The following is an 18,365-nucleotide window of genomic DNA, read 5'->3' as shown; positions in this document are numbered from 1 at the left end:
ATGTTACAACATAGTGTTATTACAATGTTATCATGATTCATGCTGTTTTTATGTGGCTACTAAGTGAAATTTTATCCAGATTTGCAACCAATGTCTCACTATATTAAACTTATGTTTGTTTGAGAAATCATCAACATATTGTCGAGAAGTTCAATTTCTGTTGCCTATGATCTGTGATGTTGTCTCTGTAGTTCGTTGTTTATGCTTAGTATAAAGAAACTATCATCATGGAAAAGGTTTGTAAGAGTACTTTTTTACATCTCCGCGCATGTCATTTTTTGAAAAATAATATTTGCTTGTCACAATTTACAAAGACTTATTAATGTATCATCACTGTGAATTGCTTGAACAAGACAAACTTATACATGACGTGATGCTGAGAGTATTTGTCAAATGAAAATCGTTTTAGTTTAAAATATTATCAGTCCTTACTTTACATAGTGACTGACCATTTTTAAAAGAATTCTGAACTCTTGTGCATGTGACTCCTGCTATCTTTTCCAGTACTGGCATGAGAGCTGAAATTATTAGTTCCTATCCATGTATTTTGAATCTATATTGTTGTTGTGCAGACTTTTAGTGCCGTAGTCCCTAAATGGGTGAGGAAAACCAAAGTTTCAAAGAAAATAAGCAAGATGCTGGTCAATCATCTAGGCCTAACATTGACAAAAGAGGATTTGCAGAACGTAGTTGACCTGATGGAACCATATGGTCAAATAAGCAATGGCATAGAACTGCTGAGTCCGCCTCTTGATGTAAGTTACCTTGCTGACTAGGTTTATTGTCTAAAGAGCTCCATACATTTGCAAAGAAAAGTCATCTAATTCAGGATATTTTACACTGTTCAGTTCCTCATAGTCTGAGTGCAAAATCATTTCCATTTTACTGATTGGGTAAATGCAAGCATACCCGTTTAATTATTCCAATATAATGCAGTATCTTTTGCCAAAAAAACATATGTTGACCCGTAATCCTCTGTCTCCTGTGCAAAATTAAAGGTTTGTGGACTTCAGATGATGTGTGAAGCTGCAATTATTCTGATACAAGAATAAATATTATAAGCATTTTATAGATCTATTGAAATCCTTTTGCTTGGTTTCATTACTCATTGAATTCCAGCATATGGTTAACTTCCATTGTAGAAAAACTTGAAGAGAAGAAACTTCATCATCAGAAGTTTCCATTAGAGTCCACTAACTGATTCTACTTTTGAAGACATTGTTTTGAATGAATCAGTTGGAGAAATTGCTAAAATAAGAGAACTACTATTACTCAGCAATTGGGATTTGTCAGTTCAGAAGAGACACTGTCTGTACTCCTTTGTTGATTACATGGATTGGGAAAAAATTTGCTAGTTGGAAAAAGTGATTAAATAATTCAAGAAAATGCTATGCTATATGTTCCTTCCACTCATTTGTGAATCGGGGATAAGTTTAGAGTTCACCACCGCGTGACTTTGCTAAAAAATCTGTTACAAGGTGTAAATTATGTGACCATTTAGGTCCCATATTGCTGAAATTGCATCATCTTTTTCAATTTTCCTTGTTTATGAGACAGACAATTATCTTAGATAGCAAAAAATTAGAAGATGAGTTTGATTATGAAAAAAGGTAGGAGCCAGATAAGAAGTATCATGTCCATGAAGGAGATCATAAGTTCTAGATTGAACTTCTTGCTGAAAATTGGTTGAGGCTTTTGGTTGCCACAATGGCTTGTCAGGGACCGCTGAAGGAGTTCTTGGTATTGATCCTGTTTACTTGTATTGCTGATGGGCAACAGACTCCTTGTTCGAATTCTGTGAGTGATAGACTTAAAGTAAATACATCTTTCTTTGCATGGGGAAAGTCAATCCTTTACAGAACTCGAACAAGGAGTCTCCTGTTGACATGCATTTCAAGTAAATAGAAAAAGTCCCAGTCTGCATGAATTCCCATGTTCTGTCTTCATTAGTTTTAAGTCAAGGATCATTGTCCTTTACAGACAATGTTAGATTTAAGTCAAGGATCATTGTGGTGGATGGGCACTTCCATGATTATATTAGCTATCTTTTTTATTTTTTGTTTTTTGTTTTTTTATCTCAAACTATACGGCACTAACTCTTAATTTGATTTTTTGTAGTGGACTAGGGAAACAAAGCTTCCTCATGCTGTCTGGGCTGCTGGTCGTGGTCTTATGGCTCTTCTATTACCAAATTTTGATGTTGTTGATAATCTATGGCTTGAATCTTCATCTTGGGAGGTATATTTTCTGATTTCATCTTTTAACTTGGTATGCTTCTGATATTCAGTATTATCACCATTACGAATTAATCATCCTCTTTGCTTCTGAGGATAAGTTCTGCAACTACAGAATACTTGTGTAACTTGATGGTAGTTGTCATAAAATTTTAGTACCACTCATGCAGGGTATTTGAGTAGGCCATCCTTTCGAAATGTTTCTGAAGTTATAAGGTTTGCATCTTTAGTAGCTTCTCCTTACTTTTTCTAAAAGAGCAATCCTATAGGCTTGATGGTGCTTGACACAATTGCTTATAGATGAGTTCTGGTGCATTGTTATGCACTTGCTTATGGGACCTATCGTATGGATTTTAGGTCTGCCATGTGGAACCAAGTAGTGAGGTGATTTGCCTTTTTAGAGCTACTGATGCTGAGAAATCCTGGATTTCTGGATTAGTAAAACTTTCCCCATGTGCCTTTGTGCATTCTCAGCCACGACAGTGGGGTATATAACTGTTTCAGATAGAAATCTTCATATTCAGAGTTTCTATTTTCATGTTCTATCAAGTTCACTCTCAGAAATCTGTATTTTCCATCATTCTATACTTGGTTAAGGATAACTTTTCTAGTAAGTTAATGATATTGGAAATTTTTAAATTGATAAACTAACTAAACTGCTTCTGCAACAAATATCATGGGAATTCATTTCTCCTCTTTGCAGGGAATTGGATGCACCAAGATTACCAAAACCAGGAATGGAGCTACTGTGAATGGCAATGTTGAGACCAGAGCTTATCTTGAAAAGAAGCTTGTGTTCTGCTTTGGCTCTTACGTTGCCTCTCAGCTTCTGCTTCCATTTGGAGAAGAAAATATTCTTTCTTCCTCAGAGTTGAAGGAAGCACAGGAGGTTGCAGCTGTATTAAACTGTTATTTTGTACCCTGTTTGGTAGCATCGTCTTACTTTAATTGGTCCCTAATGCAGATAGCTACTAGGATGGTTGTTCAGTATGGGTGGGGTCCTGATGATAGTCCAACAATTTATCACCATGGAAATGCGGTATTCATCTTTAAGTTATTTATGAGAATATTTCAGTTCTTGTTAAAAGGCATTGACATGGAACTTTGATTTTTTGTACATGAGCCTACCCTTATGGTTGCCTTTCAAATTAAGTCATCTGATATATTAATGACCTAACAACGCAAACAGGATTTTCCTCCTCCTCATTTCCACTGCTGTGTTTGTTCATCTTTCTGAAGCAGCATAGACTGTCTGCCTTTCTCGCAGTTACATTTCAAGCATGGTACACATCTGCAAGAATGATGTCAACAAGTATCAATTTTGCTTTTCTCTTTGTTATTTCAACCCTAGCCCTAGGATGTAGTGTCAGTAATCTACTGAGACCTTTGTGTTTTCCTTACAAAAATAATGGGTGTTATTTAATCCTCCCTTCTGGTTTATCATCAGTTGTTGTCATTTTAGAGTCTGGTTGGAGAGTATATTTTCTTAGTTTTGTGAGATCTGTATAATACCATTACACAATGATGATTGGTAGGAGCGAAAGAATTTCAGTTAATTCCAGAAAAATATTATTTCATTGGAAAATCCTTTTAGGGTTTTTCTGAGTGCAGAAATCATCATTTTAGAGAAATAGAGTCATACTACTGTTTCACCTTAGTTGACCATCCCAGGATGGGTTGGTGCAAGCGGCCAACAAATGCTTTACAACGTGTGGGCTGGGAAGAAACTGGCATAACAAAGAATGACATCATTTATCTAAACACATGCTTATTTTATTTTAAATGCTGTATACATGTTAAATTAATTTCTTTTGCACGAAACATTTGCCAACCTTGAATATCATCTGGAATATGTTTGTCAGCTTTATATGCTTCCTAGTCACACTCATATGCATATTTATTGTTCGTTATTTGGCCAGGTGACAGCTTTGAGTATGGGGGACAACTTTGAGTATGAGATGGCTGCTAAAGTAGAAAGAGTATGTTGCTTTTCCATCATTACTTATGATTCTATGTGCTCTTAATATCCCACATGAAAAGCTCAAACAATTTGCCCATTATTCTTTTTGGTTATTTACATGCATATTTCTCCTCTTACCATCCCCTCCCCTAATATGAAAATGAAAGGTTCTCCCATTATCTCATGGTTCCGTCGAACTTCATGTGTTTGGTGTTTCAATAATGAATTTCATTACCAGAAGAGACTAACAATTTTTAGAAAGTTACCTCCACTATAGAGAAATGATAAGGTGAAGCGAAAATCATGTAATATGCTGTACTACATTTTAGAGCATGGAGTCTAAAGTGGTGGGTGCATTGGAAATGTGGATAAGTAATATTGATATCAAACATGGGTTGCTAATTGCGGTGTCCTAATTCATTTATGTTGATTGTTTTGTTTCCTTATGAATCTGCTTTTAGAAGCTACCAGCTGAATCCAGAAGTCTGAAGGTACCCTTCTGAATGATTTAATTGAATATCTGCAGATTTATAACTTGGCATATGATAAGGCAAGAATGCTGCTTCAGAAAAACTATCTAGCCCTGGAGAGAATTGTCGAGGAACTGCTTGAGTATGAAATTTTGACAGGAAAGGTATGTATCTCAATCTCAATACTCAATAACCTTATCCTTCTAGCAGCATTTGCTTAAATACGTATGCTCATCTCTAAGTTTACTTATCTACTGGCTAACCAGTTTTTCCGTACTCATTTTGTTTTAGGCTAAGTAGTTTTGCCATATTCATTTTCTTTTCTGAGTTCTATTAATATAAGAGGATTCAACTGCATTTCTGATTCACTCACCTGCCTTGCTCCACTTGAAAACGGGACCTGCCTCGTATTTAGTTACACAAGTTTATATATATCTGGCATTAGTCCTCTCCTTTATGATGATGAGGCATGTTTATGAGGTCGGGACTATTTTCGACTTTTGCCTGAGTTGTCACCGCCATACAATCAGAAAAATTGTAGTATTCTAATTCAATTATCAGTGGTTAGTTGTTAAATTTGGTAAAATGTGCTCAAGGGAGGGATTTGAAATGCACAAGATTATAGAAAGAAACTAATGCTTGATATGATAGCTCTATTAGTAATATGCTGTGCATTTTGCAACTACATTCTAAATTAAGACAGACCAGTTCCTTGGATAGATACGAAGAGTAGCTATTTGTAAAGGACTCTAGCACACTTTTGCATTGTTGTTTGCGCAGATAGAAGAAATAAGTGGAACATTTTAGCTTAGCTTACATATCACAGGCTTTTTCAACCTGCATGACGAGTCATTTGTTTATGATATAAATTTTCTTCTTGAAATATAGATTATATATTTTTGAAATGAAATAAGTATACTGGCTAAAAGTTCTCCTTTTCGAATAATAATATATCTGTCCAAAAAGCTTTGGATCTTAATAGTAGAAAAGTGATTGATTTTTGACGAAAAGGAGGAGATTTCATCTAATCAGTCGCTAGCCTATCGAAAACAAATCTTAATTGAGTTAGAGTCTAAATTAAGTTCGAGGATCAATAATCTTTTCTGCATAATATTATCATTATTATTGATCTTATTGAGTTTGAATATCTGCATGTTTTACTTAGTCTTGCTTATCAAATGTTAAAATTAGATATTAAAAGGCATGTTAATCTTGGTTTTGTGAGTTACTAAATCAAGTTTTGATGTACTTTAGTCATGCAGCTATTTTCTAATTTTTTGTACTACTAAAACAATAAATTTAAAAAACTATGTGGACTTAAATTAATTACAATTTTGTACCTATCAAACGGAAACTGTCACTGGACATGTCAAGTAACACTATATTTATGCTCAATATGTTAAGAATTAACAATCTCTTTACTGGATTTCCCGCATTTTCAGAATTTAAAAAATGACATTTTTAACAAAAAGACAAAATGACACCCTTAACTAGCATAAAAGAATAATATATTTCTCTTTAAATTAAAATTATAAATAAGATTTACATGTTTTGATTAATCATTCTATAATAAATATGAAAAAGTATAAAAAGAGAATTGAAAATATAGGAAAGGAGTAGTTACTCTCAAGCAAGTTCACAATCACAGATTGGAGAAGAAGTGTAAGTGATAGTCTCTTTTTGGAAAATAATTAAAACAAAGAAAACATGTTTATATGCATTTAATATAGAGATTAATAACACAATTTGATTCGCCAATATGACGCAGATTGTGTTCCTAAAGACATTTACCAAGATACAAAGAGAATCTTAAAGAATTAAATTAAGTAGCAAGTAATTTGTAATTATCAAATAGTCTTTATCTTTTCTTGTTGTTTTGGCAAGGCTCAAAATTTCTGTGCGGGTTGCAAACGTTACAACCATTTTTGTTGACGATACATATTTTTAAAAATTAATGGAATTAAGTTTAATTATTCGGTGCATTGTGTACAAGTTACTAATAAATGTAATGATAGATGTGCTAGATACCGTATTCGAAAAAGATCCAAATTTCAGTGTTGCATCTGATTGCATCTTAGATTTCAAAAGTTACATCCAATTCACATTATGTCATCAACAATTATCAAAATACAAATATTCCATCCTTATGGTAATGAAACTGCAATCCTACTTGGAGTTGTGTCTCATCGAACCTTCAATTTTAAGTATATGTGTATGCCAAGGGATAATCTGGTATTCTCTGAGTGTCATTGAACCCCAACTCCATGAATGCCGGAGTGTAAAAAATTTTAATAGAAGAAACAGAGAATAATAGGTGAGCACTTTCATACACACACACATTGAGAGGGAATGCTGGTGATTGCGTAAGCAGAACTGGTGAAGCGAACATGGATGGTTACTATAGTAGTTTGTGCCTGTGCAAGGAAAGCTCTTGTCAGATTTGACATTGCTTGTTCTCCTGCTAGTGGGGTACTGGTTTAAGCATGGCTTGGTTTAGTTAAGAGTGTGTCCAAAAAGAGGTAACTCACACCCTGTCCTAAATAAAGTGAACCCAAAACATTGAGACAACTTGAGATTGAACTTCGTGACCTTACATATGAAGATTGAGAGAAATACTAGTAAACCATTAGCGAAATTATAACAATTATTTGAAGTTATAGCTATACTATATATGAAAGTGTGAATCTCATAGTGTTTGTCCCTATTGTGAAAAGATATTTGTACCTCACGTAGAAGTTCTTTTTTAATAATAAATAAGAGTTAATTATACAAGAACATAATCCTAATTAAAAAAGAAAAGACTATTTAGCAATGCTAATTCCTCTAAACTATCTAAATATAACTCTAGAATGAATAATAATTTGACCAATTAAAATAAAATATAATTAACATAATTATAGAACTTGCGCAAAAACATCATACAATAAGATTTTGAAATAACAACAGACTAAGATATTAATTATGGACTAGATTTCAATTATATAATTGTAGTTTCAAATTAAGTAAACCAACATATTAGGGGGATCAACTTAGTAACCATAAAATAGTTATTATGTTAAAAAAATTCAAAGTTAAAAAAACAGTAAATACATAAGCAATAATTTTATATATAAGAATAGGTTAGACTTTAGAAAATATACCAAATAATATGTGGAATAACAATAGATATTTGCAAATAAAATTACCAATTTTATTCAATTAAAATTGCTTATGAAAGATAAAAAATGACTAAATCTCTTACTAATGCATAGTAGTCAATGGCGCATGGCGCAAAAGGGGCAGCCCTCGCGCCATACGGCGCCCATGGCGCACGCCTTCAGAATGGAGCTGCCATAGCGCGCACCTTGGCGCCTTTTCGGCGCTGCCCAGGTGCATGCCAGGTGCGCTATGCAAGAAAAGGGCCTGGGCGACCTGCGTTTTGGCTGGGCTGCCCAGGCCCATGAATTAAAAAAAAAAAATTAAGTTAATAAACCCTAATTTCCTAAATATAAAAGGAATTTCCTAAGTATAAACCCTAAAAAAAAATTAACTTAATAAACCCTAAGTTAATAAACCCTAATTTTCTAAGTTAATTTTTGGCGTGCACAGCAGTACAAGCTCTAATTATGCCGATTGAATTTTTGAAATTGATGTGATTTTATTAATCTTTGAGTGCTTTAATTGTTCTTAGTGTTTTTTTTTTGGGATGATTTAATTATATGAAGTTTTGTTATGTTCAATTTGTTGTTTTATATGTCTTATTTAACTCCTTGTACATTAATCTAATCAAAATAATACTAATTATATAAATATATAGATTATTTCTTATATTTGCGCCATCCTTTGAAAAGGCACGCTCCGCGCCATGCGCCATGCGCCATGGCTCCAGGAGCCCTTGGCGCCATTGTGCGCCATGCACCACTGACTACTATGTACTAATGGACTTTAAGTATTTGACAATCATCATTGTTACTCGGTAGTAAAATTGGACTGTGATGATATGAGAAAAAAATGTTGAATGAAAATTCATATTTATCCCCAATTAACTTATTGCAAGTCAACCAAATCGTTTTTCACTAAACTATCCTTATACTTCTTCACACGCTAATGCATGTGAGGAGGTACATCTTTACCTTAAAAAGGTAGTTTAGACATAAAAGATTTGTTTGCCTTGTAATAAGTTAGTTGGGGATATGATTTTTTCATCAAATTTTTTTGTTGATGTTAGCAAAATTCGTGAATTTTGCTCACTAGACGGATCTATTTGTTGGATAGAAATGTTAGGGGTGCTAGGTTAATTTCCAAAATCACAAGAGATTCTACGTGTAATTATACCAAATCTCGGCGGGGAGCGGCATAGTTATCACTTTAATAAATGAACATACTCCTTATACTCATAATCTAACTATATTTATCTCCTATAATTACTTAAGTTGTTAACTAAATTCGTAATTAATAGAATAAAACTTATATATTTCTTAAGAAGGGGGGATGCTAACTATTTATTGCCAATGTAATTTAGTTATGGCTTAATTCTAATAGTAAATATATAGTTCACTATTTTTGTTATCTAAACAATTTTTCTTTTTCTAATCTTGACCAAAAAGCTCTAACATTTTGATTTTACCATCAAATTTTGGGATTTCTAATCCCTACTGTAACTTGACAATTCTTGCATTTACATCTTTGATTTTTTTTTTAATCATTTTTTTATTTTAATTTTTATAATGACATCATTAATTCGACCACATTCTATCAATTTTTCGGTCCGACCAATGGCTAGGGTTTTAAAACATTGGGTTAGAGGAGCTTGTTAGTGTAATTTGGCATTGGTGATTATACAATTGAATCTCTCCACTTAGTTAGCATAGACCCAATAAACTACCAAAAATATTTGCTCACTAAGCAATAACTAGCTAAGATACTATTACTGGTTAATCATGTACCTTGATGTGCTGAGATACTGTGTTTGATTTACTTTTAATCATAATCATCAAGATTCTCTTAATTACTGCTGAAGAACAACATATTTGGTTTTATTTTGACATTTCATTTGCCTAATAATTTATTCTTTTACAAGAAATTTTCCTAAAGATTGGAATCCTTTTTGAGAATGCCTAATACCAATTTGTCTTCAATAAAGCATTGGATACTTTTCATTTTGCTAACTTGATCAAGTTCTGTTGATTTTTCATTTGGTGGCAGGATTTAGAAAGAATTGTCGCAGAGAATGGTGGGATTCGTGAGAAGGAGCCATTTTTCCTTTCAAGTGCCGGTTATGATGAGGTATAGTTGTTGGAACTCCTACAAACCATTGCAAAAAGCAGAAAAAGCTCGGTATATTATACTTTCCTAAAAGGATAGAAACCATATAGCTAACAAAAGGATGTTTTATCATTGTATAATCCTGAATCCTCATTCAAAAAGCCAACTGCATTTCACCATTCGCAGCTAAAGTCTTATTGTCTCCTGCTTCCCTGAAACTGCAAGTGCCGTGCCTAGCACTACAACGAATCTTTGAGAGTCCAGTCTGACTTCACCTTGACTCCTCACCCCACCCACCATAAACACAACTATACTGCTGTCATTGAGTTCAACCCTGAGGACTAGCAGTTGGAGTACCACCATTCCCATCCATAATATCTTAAAAGATTTTCAGGTCATTGTATGTGATGTCTCTATTTCCGAACTATTAATTGAATCCTACTATTTTCTCCTCCCCATTCTCTAGTGGGTAATACTGAAATGAGATATATGACTGCTATCGGAGGCTGGTAGTAAAGCTGAATTGTGACAATGCCACCTTGTGGATCTGTGTTAATTGAAGGGGGGCTTGCATGCTATGGGGTTACGGTCGGGGAGGGTTTGCTGGGCTCACACTTTACTTGGGAATCATGTGGTAGTAGATGACGTGTTGGAGACATATATTGTAATGTGAAACTGTCATGTGCAACCAGAACACAGCGAGTTTCTCAATAGACATGTTTGGGTTGATGTTGATTCACTTAATTTAGGAATCTGAGTGACTAGGAGTCATCTAATTCTTACACAATTGTTACTGCTCATTGAGGTGTACTGACTTTGTCAGCCATTCAAAGCAACTTTTCTCTATTTGCAGCACCCTTTTGAAAGCCCACTGGATGGAAATGCAGCAGGAATTGCTCTTTTAAGCACGATAAATTAGGACTCAGAAGTTCAAAAGTTCTGTGCATTATTTATTCTCCAACATGCTTGGATTGTTCAGTTTTCAAGGTGGCAAGTTTTCGATGGTGCCAGTGAAAACACTGGGAAAGGAGATTTTGTCATGTTGAGAAGAGGTTCTGAAATTTTCCTTCTCAACTTTCAATAAGGTGTGTTGTAATGTCCGTGCATATTTTGGGTCATGGACTAAGTGATGTTTCACAATCTTTTGACACTTGTGAAGCTAAATCTACCGCGTAACAAATAGTATGATGATTTCATCTTCTATTAAAATGTATTTCAACTACTTTGTAGAGATTGTATTGCATTTCTCAAGATTGGCAACTTTTGAAATTGTATCAAATAAGGAATACTGAAAACCTGGATCCATTTGCCCCCAATAAGCAACTTGAAGGAAAATATAGCCCTTGTCCAAAGCAAAAATCTTATCTACACTGTCTTTTTCAGTCTCTCATGGAACTATGATTTCGTTTATTGAATGGTCTCACCCCCTCAAGATTGTCCTCATTAAGATACCATTTCGATTGTTTTGCGCTTATCAAGGCATTAAAGTAGCGTTTTTCCTTTGTTAAATCGATAATCCTTTGGATAGATTACTTTGCATGAGAAGTTTGTTAACCTTTTGTAGATCATCGGCTCTGCGGATATACTTGTAATTCTGAGTTCATACATCCACGACTCTGCTCAAACATCTTAATATCACGACGGTAGCTAAGTAAATGAAGGGAAAGGAAAAAAATCAATGACAACGGAAGAAAATACTTCAAGAAGAAATTATCCAGAACCACCGGATACATCCCAGGCCTTGATGAGTGCCTAACAGGCTCAGAAAATCTTGACCAACCTAAAATTGCTGCATTTCAATTTAATTTTAAGAAAAGGAAAACATTTGGTATTCCTTTATGTCGAATCTGCGAACCCGCAAACAACCAACAGCCGAAATCAGCAGGTTTCACATGCAACTCACACATCAGTTTCCTGATCATGATGGGCGGCCAGCCTGCAGTGGCAATAATAATGCAAAGAAACTGAGAAATGGTAACCTTTGCTGCAGTAGGATTTGGTGAGGAACATCCATCCATGGTGCGTTCTTTGTTGATTATTCAAAATCCGTACAGTCAGTTAGTAGTTGTCGTCGCCATTTACATTGGTCCGCATCCTATATTGACGACTGGGTTTCTGCAAGCTGTAACACTTATCAACCGCTGGAGACGGTTCATCTTCTTCCATTGCAGAGACTTCACTCTCTTGGGCGTCCTCTGCAGTGACGCCAATGGACCAGCTCTTGCTCTTAAGATTATCTCCAGTATTATGCTCGCTCCGACTCCTCTTTACCATTGAATCATCCTCTGGTTTCCTTTTTGGAGTGAACGTTATTGATTTTGGAATCTCAATAGAGGAGTCCTCAGATGAATCAGTGTTTCTTTTCCTTAAGTGATCAAAAAAGTCCATGTATGCTTTCCGATTGGATTGGTCGTCCATATCATCAGACGAATCAAACGTATAACGAGTGTATTTAGCGGGGTTCCTGATGTAGTCAGGAACAGCTGATGAAAAATGGGAAAAATCAGATGCCTGTTCCGGCACTGCACTGTAGTCCCCTGAATGAGACTCTGATGGCAAATTACTGGCTCCTACTGATTGCTCTTCTTCATGAGTCTGAGCTCTGCTTTCAGGGTCAACCATGAACCGGACACGTTTCTGAGACTTGGAATCCATCGAATTTTCTCTCTTCTTCAGGATGGATTTTGGATTATCACCATCTAATTCTCCTTTTTTAATATCTTCAGTCTCTGCATTCGCAGCTGCATGATTGTCAGAAAGTTGCAAGGTATCCAAACTTCCAGCAGCCTCCGCATCTTCTTTCAGTCTAATTTTAGCAGCTGTGTGATTTGCACGAGGATCTCTGACAGCAGCTTTGAATGAGTTAGGAAGCTCACCATATGTATTAAGTTCATCAATCCCATAATCAGCAAATTTCACATCCCTCATATATAAGCGGTCACCTGTCTGTTCTGCACCAACAGCCACTTTGTCATATTCATCTTCTTCTTCCTGCAAAATAAGAGAGAACAAATAGAAGTGAGACTCCATATTAGACAGCTGAAAGAGAGAATATGAAAGATCACTGAGGAAAAACAAATTTGTAATTTGTACACTAACCAAAAGGAGAAACAGTAAACCTTCTGAACATCAGGCAGTGTAAAGTGAAAAGTAGCATGCATTTAACATGACACCAATAACTTAGCCATCTACTCCATCAAAATAAGTTAAGCAATTCATAGATGCAGGCTAAAGATTTGATTGAGTGTTAAAGGTCAGGAAATCTCAACTGGACTTGAGCAGGGGCCAAATGTGCGACATGTAATCATTGGCTGATTGCATGTTCCTTAAATTTTAGGACATGTAACAATGGCATAAGTGCCACACACGTGTACCTTGACACCAAGTCCAACTATATATGATCCAGCAAATCACAAGCCTCGCAGAAATAAATAAAGGTCTACAGAAGCATCAATTCTTTAATTATTTCAACCTGGACGGCCAAATTCAAACTAACTGAAAGAATCACATCAAGTTAACTAGTAGCATTGATTAACCATACAATATCTCACAACTGCCATATTATTACATGGCTATCACCATAAAGTACAAAAAATCGTCTAATATTACAGTGCAATTAAAATTCGTGATGTGAAGCCTAGTATGTCTCAAGGGATTTATGCCCAACAAAAGATTAAACACCATGAGCAGAAGCCATTTGTGTTCAGTCAGTATATCCGGTTGCATTAGCAAGTTGCCAAGTCAGACAGCAAACATTGGGGGGTATTCATGAGGAGGCAAGTGTAAGATTGTGACGATGGCATTATATGCAAGTAGGCATTGGCGGTGGTCACGGTAGTAGAGAAAAAGGAGGTGAAGAGCTACAATCTGGGCCAAACATAAAGACCATAGCCACTCGCAAATAAACATTGATTACTGAAGAAGCTACAGCTAAGGTCAAAAATCAATATGGAAATGCCATTGTAGCATAAATCAAAACTGAACAACTACACCCCTCCTAAAAAAATCTCGAGGCATTTTTTCCCAAGGGATGACTGCTTCTTCGATTGAATCAATCATGTCTTTCTTCATTGACTGCTTCATCAACGAAGCCGAGATCAACGGGCTCTACTGAAGCAACTATTCGTTCTGTATCGGAAACTGGAATATATTACTATAACAATAGGTAAAGGAAAGGTATGGTCAAGGGCAATAGCAGTGGTTGTTTCACCCAGAGCTGGATGTTCTATTGAAGCTGCTTGATTTCGGTCAGTTAGTTTCTTTATTAATTTTCCCCTTCCACCAAACCAAAAAACCTCAACCTCCCAAGAACTAAAGATACTAGAACATTATATTATCAGTTAATGCCCTCCCCCACCCGCTGAACGTCAACAGAACCAACATTATCATTCCCACCTTACATTTCTCACGTCTCCCATCTGCATATTATTATTAGGATAAGGACCAGATAAACAAATTCACGCCAGTTAAAATGAATTACCTCATAGTCAAGGGTGCAGTCGCGACCAATATTGGATTGAACATCCAAATATTCATCCACACTAGTTTCAGCACTACTACTATTATTCCGACGACGCCTCTTCTTCTCACCGTCAACTCCCTCATCTTCTTCTTCTTCCTCTTCTTCTTCCTCTTCGTAGTCGCTCAAGTCCTGAAGATCCGAATCCAACTGATTTCGCACATCGGACGACCCAGATTCGACACCATCGTCGCGTTCTTCGGCTTCTTCTTTACGGCGATTCCACTCTCTCCTCTCGATTTCTTCGTCCGTTAGGGACCACAGGGAAGGGCTCACGCCCACTGACGACGGCGTGCTGCCGCCCAAAGCGCCGAAAGCCTTATCTACGCGAACCCTGAAGCTGTCTTCCATGGATTTCTTTCTCTCTACTTCTATTGGATATTTCAAAAAGTGTATGTATGCATTTTCATATATATACACATATACATGTGTGTTGAAGGCGGTGCTGGATAGGTAAATTACATAAAAACCCTTAAAAATACTTTTTTTTAATTTAATTTTCCGTAATTTAGATTATTAAAGGTTAATTATATATAGATCCCTCTAAAAATATAAAATCATAATTTCTCTCAAACTAATTTAAAAATTACTCTTACACCCTCTTCAAAAATATTCTATTTACATCTAATTCTATTTTGTTGAGTTTTCGACAAAAAAATAATAATGTAAAAAATATATATATTCAATTTTAATCCTTATTTTTAATATTCTTTTTGTATATTTTATATTTATAAAGAAAAAATTATAAGATATATATATGAAGTGAGATTAATATTATTTGAAAAAATATTATAAGTACAACATTATTAAATGACGAGTAAAATTAGAAATTTTTTTTATGATGTTAGCATTTTCATTTAAATCATAACAAAATGAGGTCAGGTGTAAATGGCGAATTTTCAAAAGAGGTTTTAAGTATAATTTTAAAACTTTTTTAGGTGAAATTGTAATTTTGTATTTTTATAAAGAGCGTGATGTGGTTGTGATTTTAACGAAATGATGAAATGGGGATTTTGCCTACTACACGATTGCGCACCAGGTGAAAATAATGTCGATCTTGAGAGAGAGTTTTTTATACCTATGAGAGGTCAAATCAATTAATAGTCCCCATAAAAAAAATTTTGAGTATTTATAGTGGTGTTAAAAATTATGTAATGTCTTCAAGTGTATGTGTTTATTGTATGACTTGCATGTAAAAAAATATTTTTTTACCCTTATAAATAAATAAATACTACCAACATATATGTAGCACCCCCTACTCGCTACATCTAATCATTTCTATTTCATCCTTTCTTTAATCAAAATTCATTCTATAAGTAATTCTAGTTCGATCAGTAAAATAAATTCTAATTTATCAATATAATATTATATATCACAATAGATAATATATACCACCAAAAATAATATTTACCCTAACTACATGTTCTCGTGTACATAACCTCAAGAAAAATCATACCACAACTTTAAACACAAATCCTGATAAAAGACCAGAATATTTACAACCCAACAATCAAAAACTTTGGCTTCAGAAATCACGGCTGACCCACCTAATAAAGACGACGGCACCGCTCAAAGTCAATGTGGCTAGTCAGTGTGACCTATCTCCTGAAAAGTACGTGGCAAGGAATGAGCTGCCTACTCAATAAGTATAGCTGATCAGTTTATATATACATACAGGCATCAATTTCACGTACATGCAGTCACATCGACTAACAGTCATTATCAATAGCAACAACAATTACAAGCAGTAATACCTATTCACAATTATAAATCAAGCTATGACATAATATTCAACATTATCGTTTATTAGGTAAGGGCCCCACTTACTCTAATTGGTATACATCAGTCAATGGTTTCGCCGGCCATCATCATATCATATACAGCACAGGATACCCGTTGTGTGATATCCTCACACTCTTTTACTTCAACTGTGTAGCAATATAGCACAGGACATCACAACAAACATGGTACCCCCACACCACCCCAATGTGTAGCTAACAAGCACAGGATATTCCCTGCTGCCCCGGAATACCCCGGTACCCTACGCGCCATGGTACCTAGCTTAATTCACATATTTTTCATATCTCAATATCAATCACATTTTCATAAACCATTGACTGTGTTTCCAACTAGGTAAGCATCATCTTTTATTTCAATTCACGATCATCATTCTTTTCTTTATAATAATCACTTCCTCAACAACAACTCCTAATTTGATTTCATCAACAATCAATTATATGATTATCACATAATCATATCCCGCATATCTCTACATTACCATCACATACCACATAGTAACAATTTCACCGATATTCAAATAATCCACAGCTAATTATGTAAACAATCAATATACGAAAGCCACGTATAATAATATAAAGCCAAGTCCATGATCGCATCCAAGAAACCAATATATAAAATATATATACAATACTACACATATGGATATATATATAAATCCAATTAGCTATACTTACCTTAATCCCAAAATACTTCGATTCACGAGGAACTACTCAACTCTCTATCTTGTCGTCACGTCCTATAATAAATTATAATACGTATAATCAATATATTTAATTTACCAAATAATTCATAAGAATTCACTTAATCAAACCCCTTATGTATCCATAACTATCATTTTTAATAACATTCGTAAATTATATTACCATTGAAACCTCATTTTCCTCTTTAATAACATAATATTTCTAAAATATAACTTCCGAAGTATTTTTACGAATTTTCTGTCAATTTACCGTTGCTATACAATTTAATTAAGCAATAATACATAGAATTACATATTTGGTTAATCATTCCGATGGAATTGTGTAAATTAGCTATAGTAATAATTAAATCTAACAAATCTAATATTTTAATTACCCAACTATATCATTTTTATAGCAATTGTGATATTTAATTTGACACTAATTTAAATAGCCAAAATTATAAATTACTCCGATTAAATAATTCACCGCTCAATATAATCAACATTTAATAAATGAACTAATTAAATAATATAATTATTTAAATTATTAAAGATTAAACTCTAAAATCCGTACCTCTGTTTTCCGAATGTGTGTGCGTCGGTGTGTGTAAATGTGGGTGTGTGTGTTAATATGTAATTTCCCTTTCAATTCACATACTTATATATATATATATGTTTAATAATTGGTGAGGCGGTGGCAGCACATGCCACTGCCCACCTCTTTTTTCCTTTTTTTTTTTTTTATATATATATTATACTTTTGATAATTACCATTGTGTCCTTCCTAATTTCCTAATTAGTATAATTTACTTCCAAATATTATAATAAACTTCAATTTAATCCGTTCAAGTGTTAGTACATTCCAAATTCAATCTATAATTTATTTACTAATTAAATTTAAATTTTTAATAATTACCAATTAGTCTCCCAATTACGTGAAAAATTCTACGGACGTTACAATATATATCATATAACCCCCACTCTCAAATGAGTTACTAGACAAATAAGTCATATGAGAGTAAGAAGACACAAAAAGTATTTAAAGAGTTGATTTAGATTGAATAACTATTTGGATTAATATTTAACAGTTAATGGGCCCAAGATGTGTTACCCAAACTCAATATTATCGTTGAAAGTGGCCCAAGTTGTTGGGTCAGGTGGTAGGAAGGAGGTAGGTTGCGTGGACTCGTGCTCGCCAACTCGAGGCACAAGCCTCGAGCTGGAGCGAAGAAACTCTAGCTGGCGAGGCACAAGCCTCGGCTGGGGCAATGGCCTGCCTACTTGGGCTCGAGGCTGTGCCTCAAGTAGGAGCGGCCTGCTCAAGGCAAATGGCACGAGCGCAACGGTTGGCGCTCCATGCACTTTGGGAGAAGGCACACAATGTCGGGGGGTCGTCTTGATTCCATGTCAAAAGGATGAAAAGTGAAGACCTCCACCACTCCATCACCAAGTATATTTT

At 34.8% G+C, this 18,365-nt stretch overlaps 2 protein-coding genes and 1 long non-coding RNA gene across 5 annotated transcripts in view; 1 reads left to right on the top strand and 2 right to left on the bottom strand.

The window, feature by feature from the left end:
• Positions 1-11,139, top strand: part of EMB2458 (FtsH extracellular protease family) — a 28,574-nt gene extending 17,435 nt beyond the window's left edge. The window contains exons 12-19 of one of the 3 annotated variants that reach the window (XM_011072145.3): positions 573-755; positions 2,119-2,238; positions 2,938-3,123; positions 3,199-3,273; positions 4,154-4,213; positions 4,721-4,828; positions 9,849-9,929; positions 10,762-11,139. In XM_011072145.3, the coding sequence (XP_011070447.3) occupies positions 573-755; positions 2,119-2,238; positions 2,938-3,123; positions 3,199-3,273; positions 4,154-4,213; positions 4,721-4,828; positions 9,849-9,929; positions 10,762-10,827 (879 nt within the window). In that variant the 3' untranslated portion in view covers positions 10,828-11,139. Of the gene's footprint in view, positions 1-572; positions 756-2,118; positions 2,239-2,404; positions 2,451-2,591; positions 2,722-2,937; positions 3,124-3,198; positions 3,274-4,153; positions 4,214-4,720; positions 4,829-9,848; positions 9,930-10,094; positions 10,722-10,761 lie in introns of those variants that run through there. The other 2 variants (XM_088877954.1, XR_016064118.1) reach the window with 2 other exon arrangements.
• Positions 11,140-11,587: 448 nt separating this feature from the next.
• Positions 11,588-14,806, bottom strand: LOC105156100 (midasin-like protein). The gene is made up of 2 exons (XM_011072143.3): positions 14,389-14,806; positions 11,588-12,899 (listed from the first exon to the last, which is right to left on the bottom strand). The coding sequence occupies exons 1-2, from the start codon at positions 14,776-14,778 to the stop codon at positions 11,967-11,969; spliced, it is 1,323 nt and encodes a 440-aa protein (XP_011070445.1). The 5' UTR covers positions 14,779-14,806; the 3' UTR covers positions 11,588-11,966.
• Positions 14,807-15,677: 871 nt separating this feature from the next.
• On the bottom strand, positions 15,678-17,573 carry LOC148789242 (uncharacterized). The gene is made up of 3 exons (XR_016064123.1): positions 17,481-17,573; positions 16,902-16,963; positions 15,678-16,032 (listed from the first exon to the last, which is right to left on the bottom strand). It is a non-coding gene; the product is annotated as an uncharacterized LOC148789242 (long non-coding RNA).
• Between the last annotated feature and the right edge of the window lie 792 nt (positions 17,574-18,365).

Source organism: Sesamum indicum, linkage group LG2 (genome assembly GCF_026168435.1).
Source record: "Sesamum indicum cultivar Baizhima isolate 11 linkage group LG2, ASM2616843v1, whole genome shotgun sequence".
NCBI classification, from domain to species: domain Eukaryota; kingdom Viridiplantae; phylum Streptophyta; class Magnoliopsida; order Lamiales; family Pedaliaceae; genus Sesamum; species Sesamum indicum.
The sequence above is the reverse complement of the archived record's forward strand: the minus strand, read 5'-3'. Positions and strand labels throughout refer to the sequence as shown.